This window comes from Ciconia boyciana, chromosome 9 (assembly GCF_034638445.1).
Source record: "Ciconia boyciana chromosome 9, ASM3463844v1, whole genome shotgun sequence".
NCBI classification, from domain to species: domain Eukaryota; kingdom Metazoa; phylum Chordata; class Aves; order Ciconiiformes; family Ciconiidae; genus Ciconia; species Ciconia boyciana.
Genome location: NC_132942.1, coordinates 18,253,815 through 18,268,674, shown reverse-complemented (window position 1 = coordinate 18,268,674; position 14,860 = coordinate 18,253,815). Strand labels below are relative to the sequence as shown.

The following is a 14,860-nucleotide window of genomic DNA, read 5'->3' as shown; positions in this document are numbered from 1 at the left end:
TAGCACAGTGACAGGAGAGGACCAGAGCTCTCATGCTCTGATTTGTGTGATACTCATGCACTTTGCTGCTTGTTGACATGAACTCCAGTGCTGAGTTGTCAGCTAGGGACAGAGTACTGGGAGACAAAGCTAGAGCTGAGAAGTGACCCTTCTCTGTAATGAGTTATCAATTATTCATTGCAAACTCCTACTGAGATGCAGCATCTAACAGTAACAACGCAGGCTGGCCTAGTGTGTTGTAACACTTCGAAACATGGTGACTGAACTGGCTGAGCATGGTGTTAACCACACATCCTGAGAGGGCTTCAGATCTGTCAATGCCCCTCTATATAAGGGCTAAGGGAACTTAAAAGAAGAGGATCTCATTCTATTTTTTTTTCAGAAAACACGAGGTGCCTTCCCCCTAGGATATGTGACAGCTGCCGTATTGGAAAATGTGGAAGTAATTTAGTAAGAAATTTCTAGCCATCTCACAACAAAGAGGAGGTCTGGATGATTTTTCAGGATAAGTACCAAAAGTGAACACTGCTGCCTCCTCCTTCTTACACGCCTCTGAAACCAATGCCTCTTTTGCACTAATGCCTACCTTTTAGCCATTGTTTTCTCTACAGGCATCTTTGCTCAATTCTTTTTGATAATGTAGGAGAAACATGAAGTCTTTGGAAGACTTTTGAATTTCTGACAAATTATTGCAGATCCTAAATGTATTCGAGCTTTTCATAAAACCTAACAGACAAGATGATGGTTTTGTTTTGTTTTTTTTTTTTTCTTGAAATACAGTGAAAGCATGCTCAGCCCCTTGAGACCAGCAGACATAGTACATTTCAAATAGATACTGGGTTCATTACTTTGATTTTGTAGAAAATGGCACTTATAAACTTTCTGTGTGTATGCGTAATTGCAAACTATATGTAGTTACCATAGCTATTGAGCTAGGTTAGCTATAAATAACCTTTTCGAACCTTTAAATAACATTTATAAGAAATGATCCATTGATTTCCAGGATATATGACATTCTCAATATGTGATGATTTTACTCCAGTAATGTTCTCTTTCACATACTGGAAGACATTTCTTCATCACTTAAAACTAAATAATTTAAAAGAAACATATATTTTTTACTATTTTTGTGAGCCTTTTGAGTACATACAATTTTAAATAAACGAATAGCAACTTGTGTTTTAAATAAATTGCTTAATTGGATCAACCACAGATACTGAAATTTGATCATGATTTCTTAGATGCTCCTGGGAAGATAAATTACTTTAGATTTCCATGTTTTGATTAGAAGGATATGCACAAACTTTCCATGTAAATGCTGCTCAAAGAGAACTAAAAATTTATTTTTAAAAAATTAATATATTTGATTGGGGAGGGGGCAGAATATTAACATAGTTTCATTAATCTCCACAGAAAAAAGATAGCACACATGGCTCCACCATGCAGTCTTAAAATTCTGAATGAACATTCACGAAAATTATTCTGCATTTTCTTTTAGAACATCACATTAGAAAAATACAAATTGCTAAACAGAGACATAAGCGGAATGTGACGGCTAAAATTCAGAATAACTCACCAACTGATAGACATTAAAAAATAAGTAAAGTAAGCATTGCATTCTGTTTAAGTGGAGTCTTAACAAATATAATTTTCAGAGTTACAACTCATAAATTCTGGAAGTTGCAAGCATAATATTTAGGCCTTATTCCTATTGTGTGCAGACTGGTTCATGACAGGTGTAGTGTTTTCTTTGAGGTGGAAGAGAGAGCATCTCAGTTTTTATGAAAATCGTTTGGGACCTCTGCCAAAATTTCTTTGCATTGGTTATGTACTTCAAAAGGACAGAACAAAGGTAGAAAATTTTCAGGTTAATGAAAACAAGTTTACAGAAGCTTTGGAGAAATACAGCACATTATATAAACCAACAAAAGTTTGTTTTATTTTTTTGGTCTTTAAAGATTTTCATGTCATAATCCCATTCTCTCCTTGATTTTGTCATATGCTTCTTGCTTAATGATGCAACTTAAGTAAAATACTTGCAAATAGTTTCTACTCCAGACATCTACCATTCTTATGTTGGAAAACATCCCAAACCTCTGAGCACTCCCAAATCCAGTAAAAATTAGTTTCATGTACGCAAAATTTTACACAATTTATATCTTGTGTATTTCTTTCCATTCTGAGCAATGAGTCCCAAATCCAAAGAAATTTGCAGGTGAACGTCAAAAAATCAACTACTTACAATAATATATCACTCTAGGAAGACCCAGCTATATGTTGGTAGAAGGATCAAAGATGACCTTTAAACTCTGAAGTTTGGTAATTTTCAAATGCGCAACACGATATCACAGAGTCACAGAATCATATAGGTTGGAAAAGACCTTTAAGATCATCGAGTCCAACTGTAAACCTAACACTACCAAGACCACCGCTATACCATGTCCCTAAGCACCTCATCCAAATGTCTTTTAAATACCTCCAGGGATGGGGACTCCACCACTTCCCTGGGCAGCCTGTTCCAATGCTTGATAACCCTTTCAGTGAAGTAAAATTTCCTAACATCCAGTCTAACCCTCCCCTGGTGCAACTTGAGGCCATCTCCTCTCGTCCTATCAGTTGTTACCTGGGAGAAGAGACCGATCCCCACCTCGCTACAACCTCCTTTCAGGTAGTTGTAGAGAGCGATAAGGTCTCCCCTCAGCCTCCTTTTCTCCAGGCTAAACAACCCCAGTTCCCTCAGCCACTCCTCAAATATATAATGATATGATATATATAAAAATATAACATTTCTAATATTGCTAGTATAGTTAACACAGCTAGCTAAATTTTCTAATAGTTGCATTATCTATTCACTTCTGCATCAGCCATCTCCTAGGCTTTTCTCCAATGTCTATCACTATAATACGTATATTTTTGCACAGTATTGTGTGTATTTTTCCCTGTATATTTGTGATGCAGTGAAGCTTTTGATTTGGGGGTTTCTAACTGAAGATTTAAAATAACAGATAAGTTGCGCAATTCTGTTTGTGATGCTAAAATACATTGCATTACTGCTGAGTTATTAATGGTGCTTAGTGCATGCAAGAAACATAGGAAAAACATGAAAAAGAAGCATTTTCTTTTAAATCAGACTGATGTTATAATGGAATGTGGACTATGCCTTTTATAACAAAATTCTGTGGCAGGAATATAGATGGTTAATATGAAATTATAATTGCTATAACAGTACAGATTTAGAAAGATAATCCTTTGTAATGCCCTGTAAAAAATACTTCTAACAGAGGGGAAGGGTAGGAAGGAATAGGAATCAATAGCACTGTATTTTCCAAAATAGAAACTCTATGATAGCTATGCCTGGCCATAACAAAATGGTTTCTATTTGTTCACTCCTCCCTGTCCCTAATGTGTCAGAAACTGCCGTCTCCAATCAGAAATATTATAAAAGCAATGTTGCACAAAAAGTCATTTCAATGAATTAAGTGGCATTAAGGGTGGCAATAGATGCTGATTGCATTACAGCGCTGATGTGTTTAGTTGCTGAATGGAAACACTACGCAGAGCAAGACTTCTAATACCAAAGCTCATTGAGTTGACAGTAACAACAGAGTGAAAAGGCTGTTCTCCTAGACAAAGGTAAGACTTAGCTAATGACATCAGCTACTAACGGAAACAAAAAAATGTCATACAAAGTCTAAATAGGTTCTATAAAGGTAAATATGCACACTGGCAAATTTAACTGAAATTTTGAAGTTTGAAGTGAACCATTAAACATTAACTTCATTTTTCTGTTGATGGAAGACTGGCTTATGTTTCATTCAAACTAAATAAAATTAAGAGGAAAAAACCTATGATTTGCAAGCTGAAAAAGAGATTTCTGCTGGCGCAAAAAAAATAAATAAAACCTTCTTTCCTAGTTCTGCATTCATAAAAATAAGGAAACTGCTGACAGTTAAGACATGTCTGGTAAATAGAAAGGTAATTTAATTATTGTATTTCTATATAACAACAAAGAAAATGTTAATTCACATTTGAACGTACTTTTCTATTTCATACCTACATCTCTATATCCATATGGACAGATAATATTCGGCTTCAAAACTGAACTACTGTCAAATATTTGCTTCCTTGAAATCCTTGTGAATCAAATAAATGGCAAATCAACTAGCTGGATGTTCTTCAGTATAAAATAGAAACGGGTGTACAAAGACACTTTTTCTTTGGGGTAAAGGTATTTAGACTGCTTATGGAAAGCCACATTATCCCCTGATTATTCACCCTTATTTGACACCCTGGGGGCTACCCTTGAGGTATGCATATAATATTTTGTCTTGAAACACAGAATTTTTCAGTCAAATGAAATTAGCATTTTTTGATTGAATAAGATGGTACAATTATCACAAAAGGTAAAAGAGAAGTGTACTGCAAAGTCCCAGAATTGTCCTGTTTACCATAAATGAAATATAATTCTCAGACATTTATTGAGGATACCATGAATGTATATATTGCATAAGGACAGACCTCACAAAGTTTTTGTTATAATTAAACCCAAGAAACCAGGGTGACTTTCAGGGAACACTTTTTTCCAAAATATATTCTACAATTTTTAATATTTTTGTTTGTTTGTTAAGTCTTTTCTGAAGAACCCATCTCAACACATACATCATAAATCCAGAATTTACATATTATTATGGTGCGGCTGTTCTGTTATCTGGCAAAAGCGCAGCTGCAAAGCAGTGATCTGGACATGTTGTCTGATCTCTGCATTTGAAATTGGCAAATGCTTAAAAAATTGTTACTTGATACAAAACAGCAAAAATGCCAACATTGCGATCTCCTTTAAAATTCTATGTTGAACACAACTGAAATTACCTGCAATGGCTGTATTTCCAAAGCAAAATTGTCTTTACTAGTGGAAGCCGGTAATGAAAAAGAGCCAACCCTACCCTACACCACCCCTGCAAAAAAAAAAAACTGTAGCTCTTAACAAAATTGAAACTTATGCTACTTCCAAGTTTTCTCCCAGATCAAAATAACAAAAGTAAAGTTTTTGTGCCAAATCATAATTTTTCTATATGCATACAAATAAAAATAGAAATATAGCTACACAGAGAGATTCCAAACTGGTTAGAAGTTTTGAATGCATCTCAATGATGTTGAGCTTCCATCAATTGCCAATTTTCCCCCACTGATACTCTTGTTGCACTGTAACATTTATTATCAAATTGTTTGAAGTGAATACTAGAGAAATAACATACCAGCATTTGTTTCCATCTGCAGACTTATTGTATGGTTTTTGGCAATGACTACATTCCCTGTGGAACATGAATGTATTGCTTATTTTCATTAAAGCAAATGTTTCTTTAAAACTCCTAACTTTCTTTTAAATACAGACACCTCAAAGAAATCCCAAAGATTTGCTCGCCTTTGAAGGAAACTGCATCTCAAAGTCTGCTTTAGTTTCTCATCACTATTCTGTATCCAAAAAGCTTAACAATGAAGCAATGGATAAATAATAATGGAAGTAAGCTTGATTCAGAGTTTTCTTTTGCAAAGCAGCTGCTAAAACAAAAGCTACTTTATGATAAAACAAAAGCTACTTTTGGTACCTTAATTGCTAAAATAAAAACATACAAGCACTGCAACAGCTGCACAAAGAAGGCTTGCTTCTTTGTTTATTAACTAAAAATACTCCAAAACAACTGAGGAAAACCAAATATTAAAAAGAATAACAGCCCCAGAGGCTGAAACTGTAAAGTTAACTATTTTATAAAGTATAAAAGTTTCTCATTCACTTTGAGTTAACCACTGCTCATGTTTGCTTACAGCCAAGACATATTGATATATATATAAAAAATATTGTTTCTCTCTTTTTTGTCATTTGCTCATTTTCTAGTGATGTAGAAAAATTTTCTTGGACTGTAGCAAATGACTTCAGTATCCATGCTATTCCAGAACCATTCAACTAAGTGCAATCCACATGAAAAATTACACCTCCAAGACCAAACTTTCCACAGTCAGAAAGGTCAGGACAAAGAGATGTGGATTTATACTGCAGAGTAGGAAGATTTAAGCTATGACTTCAAAAGACAAAGTTTTTATTAGAAAAATTAGTTGATGTTATTCCTCCTTCCACCCCTTACTATTTGTTCCTGCCCATTTTGCCTCAGTGCTTTAGAGCATTTTAAGAAAATTTTGTAACTTTAAGGATAATATAGTATGTTTAGGAAAGACACAGACTACTCTTTTACCAAAAAAGGCTCTAGAATAGTTAAGCAAAATTCTTGTTAGAAATTATTTGGATAAAGTTGATCCTCATAAAATTAAGAAGGTCCACTAAAGGACCTCTCAAGTTTCTCATTTCAATTAATAACATTTTTAGTTTTAAGTGCTTCTCTATATTCAAGTTTTCAGTCTGAATAGTTGCAAGACAATGATTTATAGATTTAAAAAAAAAAGTAAATATGAAAAACAGTAAAAGAACCTTTAAAACATTAAAATCTTCAGCTATCAATGATCTGAATATGTATAGATAATAGTGGGAAAGCAAATTTTAATTTTTAATTAAGAAAATTAGACAATATGCTTTGCATTATTCAGACCTCCTTTAGTCCGGTAACAGCTTTTTTAATAGATATATTTAGGGTACTGTTAGAAGGTTTTCAGAGCTTTTATTCATGGAAGAAAAGTAAGGTATCTCCCTGACTTATACTTTTAAGTCTGTTGTGAAAACTATAAAGGTACTACAGTTCTTTAGATGGCACTACTTATTTACTATAACAATGGTTAGCTTACTCAAAGCCTCCAGATATTTGACAAGTCATGAATAAAAGAGCAAGCATTAATAGATTCCCTTGAACTACAAGGTTCAGTGTTGAACTACAACATCCCTGCTTGTTTGATAACATTTTGGAATGCACAGAATTGCCACAAGAAACTTATCTGAAATAAAAGTTCCAGGTTTAGACTGTGGCTTTAACATTTGAAAGAGGCAGTGTACACCTTAATAAAATTTTGACAGATACACAGTTTTTATAGTAGTCTGCGTGGTTTTGGTAGCCTACACATACCGATGTCCACCAGAACTATTTTATTTGCTTTTAAAAACTACTGACACCTTGTGCAGTAAAAATGATCAAGTGTTATAGAAATGATAGGTTACAAATCGGTTGTTAATAAATTGAAATAGTCCAAGAGACATTATATCATAAATATGTCAAGGATTTGAGAGTTTCCAGCAGCGAAATTTACTAAAAAGGAATTTGAAGTCTGTCGGAAGAAACATCTTTCCCTATGATTCAAAAATCTTAATTAACATTGTACATATATACATTTGTAAAGTCACACCTTTTGAAGGTACAAAATTTTTAATGAGATAAATGAGGAAAAACCTCTACATTTCATACTTGGAGGCCATTGTAACTGAGTATGAACTGATTGTTTTACCTTTTACCTTTCCTTTTATTATTGTCTTTTAAACTCTTCCTAGGTAGTCACTTACATAATGGCTCTGTAGCTATTTGTGACCGAGGTATTTTATGTTAAGGACCGAGACACCAATATCCAAGCAGTTTTTAGCATAGTAAGCCTAAACATTCACATGCAGTAGAGTAGAATCACTTAGACCAGAGAACAAGTTGCAAGATAAACCAGAAAATATAAACCCCAAGAAATCAAGAAGGCAGAGCCCTGAACTTTCTCTGAACTCCACAGTTAGGGTCAATAAGTTATTATCTAATGAACAGATTAGATTTTTTTAATAAGGAAGCATTTTTGAAGTTAAAACATTTACTCTTAACTGCAGTTAATATAGAGAGTGAAATAGAATAATTTTTCGTACTCTACTTTGTTAGTGTGTTTTCTATCTATAGCACATAACATAATGAGGCAGCATTAAGTGACAAATCTTGATTCTAAAACTGTATTTACATTTTAATAACAATGTAATGAGTTGAAAACTACAGACATTTTCTTTTTTATCTGAAGCAAGCCAAACATATGGTAAAATGCATGACCAATTAGTTAAGTTATAAAGAATGATATTGAGCAAACTAAAAAAAACCCCTTAATTTTAAATTATTTCAGAAAGAACTACTAAAAACCAAAGGAAATAAGTAAATAAAGATAGAATCATCAGGGAAGACTACAAGTTAAAAATAAAAATAAATTCTAAGTGCTAAATACTCTAGGAATCAATCAAAGTTAAGCTCTTTCTGCCCTACATACATAGCAGTGACATTATAAAGGCTACATGTATTACATCAAAGATTGCCTTTCTGAATACACTTGGCTAGCTAAGAAAAAAAAAAAGTTTTCTGCTTGCCAGTTCTGAGAGAATCACAGTACAAAATATTCTGTTTGGGTGCCTTATCATAAATAATAAGACTACGATTTTCATGTCATATCAAAGATGGCTTAATCCTGCCAAACTCAAATCAACAGTCATTTTGATACTGATCTAAAGTACCAGAAGGGGCTCTAACAGACCAGAATGATCATACCTGCACATACTACTTCGACTCAGCTAGAAAGCCTAAACACTTACTTGGACTTCAAAATTCATATTCTCCAGAAATTTCTGGTTCATTGTCTCTGCAAATTTGTTGATGGCTCTCAAGAACACCCTAAAAAAGAAAACCAATGATACAGATAAATAAATGTAATCTCTGGGAATCTATTCCAACCATATGTGATATTGATGGACACACATTTAAACACTGAACGCACTAGAAGAAGCAAAGTTCACATATACACGAACACAGCAGATTACATTCTGTGCAATGGCACGTTATTTATAGTCTGTTATACATAAAAGAATTTAAGCACATGATTGTCAAGAAGTTTCTTGATCTCCATTGAAAAATTCAGACAATATAATTTCTTTTCCTCTGCTGCACGCTGCATTGCATTCTTAATAGAGAGAGCAATTCTTTCAAACACAGTTTTACCTTCTGTGTGACAAAACCTAGTCATATATGAGAGTGTTATTGCCTCCTCCTCATGGGTTTGACAGCTAAAAGAGTTCCTTGTACTTACATTATTAGTTAGGAGCTGCCACTGCATTTTCCCAATTAAAAGATATTATGTGTAGCTTTTCGGTTTTCTCACAGGTGGTGAGGGGAGGATGACACCTCTGCCTATCTTCCTCCTCAGGTTGATTATAAAAACACATTCAAAGCTGAGTTAAAATACAGTTATTTCTTCTAAGAGGAAGAGTGTGAACACTATCCCTCTAGCTTGAAAAGCAGCACCTATTTATGCTCGTTATTAATGCAGCAAGATTGTCACATTTCTAAAGCTAATTTCTTTGTCTAACTTTCCAGCACAGTACATTTGTAAAACAAAAATCAATTGTATCTCTAAATATTTATAAATTTTATTTAAATAATTCGGTTTCATTCAATTTACAGTTTTGAAAACAAGCAATCCATTTTCCTCTACTTCATAGGTAACATTTTAAAAAGTTTTAAGTTGAAATATTTCTGTGGGACACACTGTGAGGGCAAACATACTGCAACCTGAAAGAGGTGAACACAAGGCAAAACCAATCCTAGTTGTTGAAATACAATGACTGACTGTCAACTAGCTATCACCAACCAGGAAAAAGATCTAATATTTATAACAAACAGGTCCACAAAACCCCCACCATCTTAGTGTTTAGTAGCATCAGAAAAAGCAATAATTCAATAATTAGAATTATTAGCAAAAGATTAAGAGACCACAGGATATCCATATGTTACTGTCAAAGAAATGTTGCATCCTTGTGTTGGATTCTGTGTGGTGTTCTGGTCTCCCATCTCAAAAAGATAAACAGATACAAAAAGTAAAAAAAGAGAGAAGAAAACAAGCAAATAAACGTGACAAAGAAATTATCAAACCCATTTAATGGATTGTGCCTGAGACCTAGTTTCTTTAATCAGGGGACACTACGTGACTGAGGAAGGATATGGTAGAACCTATAAAATCGAAAGCACCATAGAGATGAGAGACTTACTGTTCACGGTTTCTCATACAAGCATTGGAGAGCACTGAAAAAAATCAGAATGTGCATTCAAAATAAGCAAAAAGAGATAGTTTTTATGCTAGTCTTGCTCAACTACGCAACTCATTTCTACAGGATGCTGTGAATGCCTGAATTTTTTACTGGCTCAAAAGTGATTAGACACATTAAAGACAAAAATGAAAGGAGGACTACTAAATGTCGTTGGTCACTGGAAGCTGGGAGAACACAACAAACAGCGTTACTTCTTCCCAGCTCTGTTGTTATACTGTTCCCTAGGCAGCCGTTTATGAGCCACTACTAGAAACGGAATAGTCAGTGAAATGAATTTTAGTCTCACCACCAAAAAAAAAAAAATTTGCAAGGGCTAAATTCAGTTTCTTAATGAGGGAGGTAAAGCAAAATTTCAGCTTTTGGCAGGCTTATGACAGGGAGTCCTCTTTAACCACTAAGCAATAGTCCAAAGAAGCACACTGCTTCATTAGGGCAACAACTGGACTGGCTAGATTGAAACCCTTTGTTATGATTATGGTTTTCCATGAGGAAAAAATTCTTTGTGAAAACCTAAAGAATATTTTCTTTCCATCCACATAACATTCCTCTGTAATGCTGATGTGATCAAGGAAATAATTTGTACTTGGTGTTACATCTTGCCAAGTCCTTTTTTTAAATGTGATCAGAGGAACACTACAGTTTTACTACAATAACTGTGGCATTGGAAGGTAATGGACTTCTAAGAGTGCTGTGTTGCTCTACTGCATCATCCCACCCATTCAGGTGAGCTGCTTTCCAATGGTCTAGGGCATAGTCTGATTTAATCTTCTAACACTAGCTCAGCTAATCTTGCCATCTGAATTAAGGGTCTGATCTGTGAAACGCTGAGTGTCACCAAATCATCTCAAGTTCAAGAAACCTAATTTTGCTCAATACTGTTCTTGCAGGCTATCACCACTCTCCTAAATAACGTCTGTGTAATCACAGAATTGCCTTGTTGGTCTGAACAGGCTATTGTACTTTCTTTTCAGCCTTTTATGTGATCATTCTGGAAAATGTGATTTCTTCTGCAAGCTCCCCCACAATACCCACAAGAAAATAAACACATTCTTCCCTAACACTTCGCTCACGTGGGTACATTTATCTCTACAAAACTGCCTGGTGCTTGACACAAACAGTTTAAGATTTTGCAAAAAAAGGGGATTCTAAAAAGAATGTTCTACTTTAGACAGTACAAAAAAAATACACAGCTAGGCAGAATCATGGACATCCACATGTTATTCTGTCTATCAGCATCCCCATTACTCTTCCGAGTAGGAATTTTGGGTCAAGGCCTTTTTAGCGTCATGTCTTTTCTGTAGAACTATATTGCTCTACATTCTCCTTTGATTTACCAAGTATATTTCTTGCCAACTCATGTAATCAAGTTCTTCAGCTCCAGCTGCTCAGAGAGTAGCATTTCCCTTCACTCAGAAAGTCTTTTGTTGGGGTAGGACGGGGTGGCCTCCATTTTTGAGACTTCTTTCATTTCCCAACTTCTGCATATTTACACACTACTCCACCACCGACGGTGAAACATGTCACCTAAATATCCTGTTTGGGCAGAATCTGGTATGGTGCTGATAATTTGTCTTATATTAAAAAAACCCTCATACTTTTAGGTACTTTGTCTTTTAGCACAGGAATATAATGCAAGATACAGTAGAAATAATCATAACACACACACATGACATTTATTAGTGCAAATCTATTTCATAATATGGACATATTTCTTGTGTGTCATGTTTTAAATTTTTTGTGAAGAGCTTGTGGTTTAATGTTATCCATACATAAAAAGCCTCAAGGACACCTCAGAAATACTGAGGTACTTAATGTGCAGGAAAAATTACTGATAATATTAAAAATATTTACAGGATTCTATACGATATAATTATATGTAAGCTATCTTCTGTGAATATCCCTTTCATTCTCACAGATATTTTTATCTGACATACTGGAATGACACATTTGCAGGAAGCATGCAATACTTCCAGGCTGTCAAGTTCCAAATATTTTCATGCATTTGTATTTGGCCTAAAGGGTATATCTATTTCTGTCATTGGAAGTCACTTAGGCAGTAGGTTTGAATTCTATTCCTGGCCCCTGCCAATGCCAGGAATGCTGTCCTACCTCAGTGATTTCATTTCTATATGCCTCAGTCTCCTCTTTCACCAAAAAGGGGTATTAATTAACTAGCCACAAGTACGAAGCTAAACATACTTATAAAAAACACTTTGAGATTTTGATGAAAACAAGAGAAAATATAATTTTAATTATTACTGAGTGCATATTCTTATTTAAAGAACTAAACATTTCTCCAAGAGGAGAGAGTTAAAGTCAGTTGATTGAAGAAGTCATCATTCCTTACATGATTATTTATAACATCAGTTATCAATTATAACTGACATAATGGAGAAGATACAGCTAGAAAAGAGATGGTAAAAAAGCGTGCCCCGGAACAGCTCAGAAAAACACAGTGTGTACTGTCTGACTTCAGAAGAAGCTATTGAGAAAAATTACTGAAAGGTATTATCTTGTCACAGTGTAATATAACTTAATTTCCCTTGCTTCTATAACAGATCATTGGAGCTTATTTTTTATCTGAACTTGGGGATTGCTGCTCAGTTTTGCTTTGCAAGTTTAGCCTGACCTAGACTGACCAAAGGACAGGATCTTGATTTCTCATATGGATAATGTCATTAGGTGGTTTTTTTCTCTTTAAACTTCTCCTCTTGTCACATTTTTCCTTAATTTTAATCATCACACAGGGCTACAAATATGTTCTTTCATGTGTTTAATTATGATAACTTTTCTACAGTTACTTAATATGGAATTAATTTCTCATAAATTTAAATAATTGTGATCTAAAGTTGTTGAAATTCCTTTGCCCACAATAATTTCCATGATATTTCCTGAGTTAATGGGGATTGATGCTTCTAATTTACAGTTCATACCAATCTCTTAAGCCTGAAGATTTATGGATGGTCTTCAAAGGCCTAAGTCTCTGGGCTTAATCTGGGTATAAAAAGGCAAGGTTATGGCTTAGGACAGCAACAGAATCACCATAGTTCAACTGCTGCTATCTTCTTTACCTTTCTAAATTTCCTGCTGCTTCTGTTTTGCCTTATTGTATTGTCAGAGAAATTTCTTTCAAATTTTGGCTTGAAAGAAAGCCCAATGAATAGAATCCTGTGCAACTGTACTTAGTTTCAAATACTTAAAAGTATGTCCTAAATACGGATAGAATAGTACTGTAAGTAACATATATAAATAATTTAAGACAGACAAAGCTGAAAATGTATAAGTCATCCTTAGATAAAAATTTTATTTCAAACTTATTCTCCCTCAAACAAAATAAAACAGAGGGAGTGAGATGAAGCAAAGAAACAATTTTGTATTCATAAACAACATGTTGTTAATCAAAGTAGGATTTCAAGGCTATTCCTTAGAAGATGATGACTCTCTATTTAACAGTAGAATAGGTCTGCATATTGTCCTTGCTTTTGAAGTGCAAATAGGTGGTAAACCTAAAATATAGATCTGGAACTCCAAGTTATTTTTAGCAAACAAGTTAGAATTAGTGCATTAGCTCCTTGCAGCATAAAAGAAAGAGATTATGACAGTAAACCAAACCAAAACAAACCCCCAAAACCCTTACATTGACATTGCCTGTTCTTAGGTGGCTTTGCAAAAGCTGGCCTTTTTCTGCACCTAGTTTCAGACACAGAACACTTCAGGGTCCACAAAAATATTTTGGGAAAGGTGCCTAAATTACGTACAGAATTATAAACCTTCCCAAAATAATGAACTGACCTTTTCCTCAGGCTCTTACACATGAATTCTTTTAAAGCTGTGGTCCAACAGCAGTGAGATGTTCTTCAATGTCTTTTCAAGTTCACAAGACTCTAAAATTTAGGAGTTCACTGCTTCAACTTTGAGATGAGTAATCCAGATACTGAGGTGAAGGCTGAATTAGTTCAGCTAGGTATTTATGAGCATCAACTCAAACTCATGTTTGCTGTGTCTTCTAAAGCTGTGATTACACTGATGTAATGACAGGTGGAAAAAATTAATCAAGTACAAACTTCTACTAGATAATCAGACACAGGAAAATAGAGATAAGCTTTAAAAGAATATTATTTCCTGTGTTGTTGTGAAAGCTCTTACTGAAAGAAACCATTAAAATGCTGGAATATATGTTTTTTTTAAAATCACATCTCAAAACCAGTGAAGACATGGACAGTTTTTAAAACTTAGAACTCCTTCCCACAAACCCTAGGTGCTTTTCCTTCAGAGAATTTGGTCCACAAATTAAAGTCAGAAAGAGTTACGCTAACTTCAGTTTGGCACGCTTTTTTTTTTTTTGTCATCTCCAAAGGCTGATCAATCAGCACTTTCACCAGTGAATCCTCTGCTTGAGCAGATGAGGAATATGAGGAGAGTCCTTTCAAAGCCTAGGAGATGCACTGACTATTATTTTGAAGATCTTTTCTGAGTTCTGATAGACATGGTCTTGCCAGCCAGTATGCCAATTACGTGAAATCTGAAGTAGGGAATTGCAGAGCTGAAATAATACTCCCCCATAATTTACGTTTACTTGATAATAGCATCCTCAAAATGCTTTCCAGAAGACACCTGATCAGTATTTTAACATGAAGCAAGCACAAAGTAAAAGCAGCTGAAGTCAACTGATTCTCTTGTAGGCTTCTGTCATCTTTGCTCTTCCTTCTTGTGTGCAAAGCTAGAAGGAGGCATGTTAAATAAAGAGGAGACTAGCAGGTCAGACCCAATCCCAAATGCTGATCATTGTCAATGACTGAAACAGTTATC

General features: G+C 34.6%; 1 protein-coding gene across 1 annotated transcript in view; it reads right to left on the bottom strand.

Annotated features, from left to right (window-relative positions):
• The window catches only part of DOCK2 (dedicator of cytokinesis 2), a 203,530-nt gene that overhangs the window by 50,640 nt on the left and 138,030 nt on the right, over window positions 1-14,860 (bottom strand). The window contains exon 30 of the mRNA XM_072873065.1: window positions 8,543-8,621. Within this exon, the coding sequence (XP_072729166.1) occupies window positions 8,543-8,621 (79 nt within the window). The remainder of the gene's footprint in view (window positions 1-8,542; window positions 8,622-14,860) is intronic.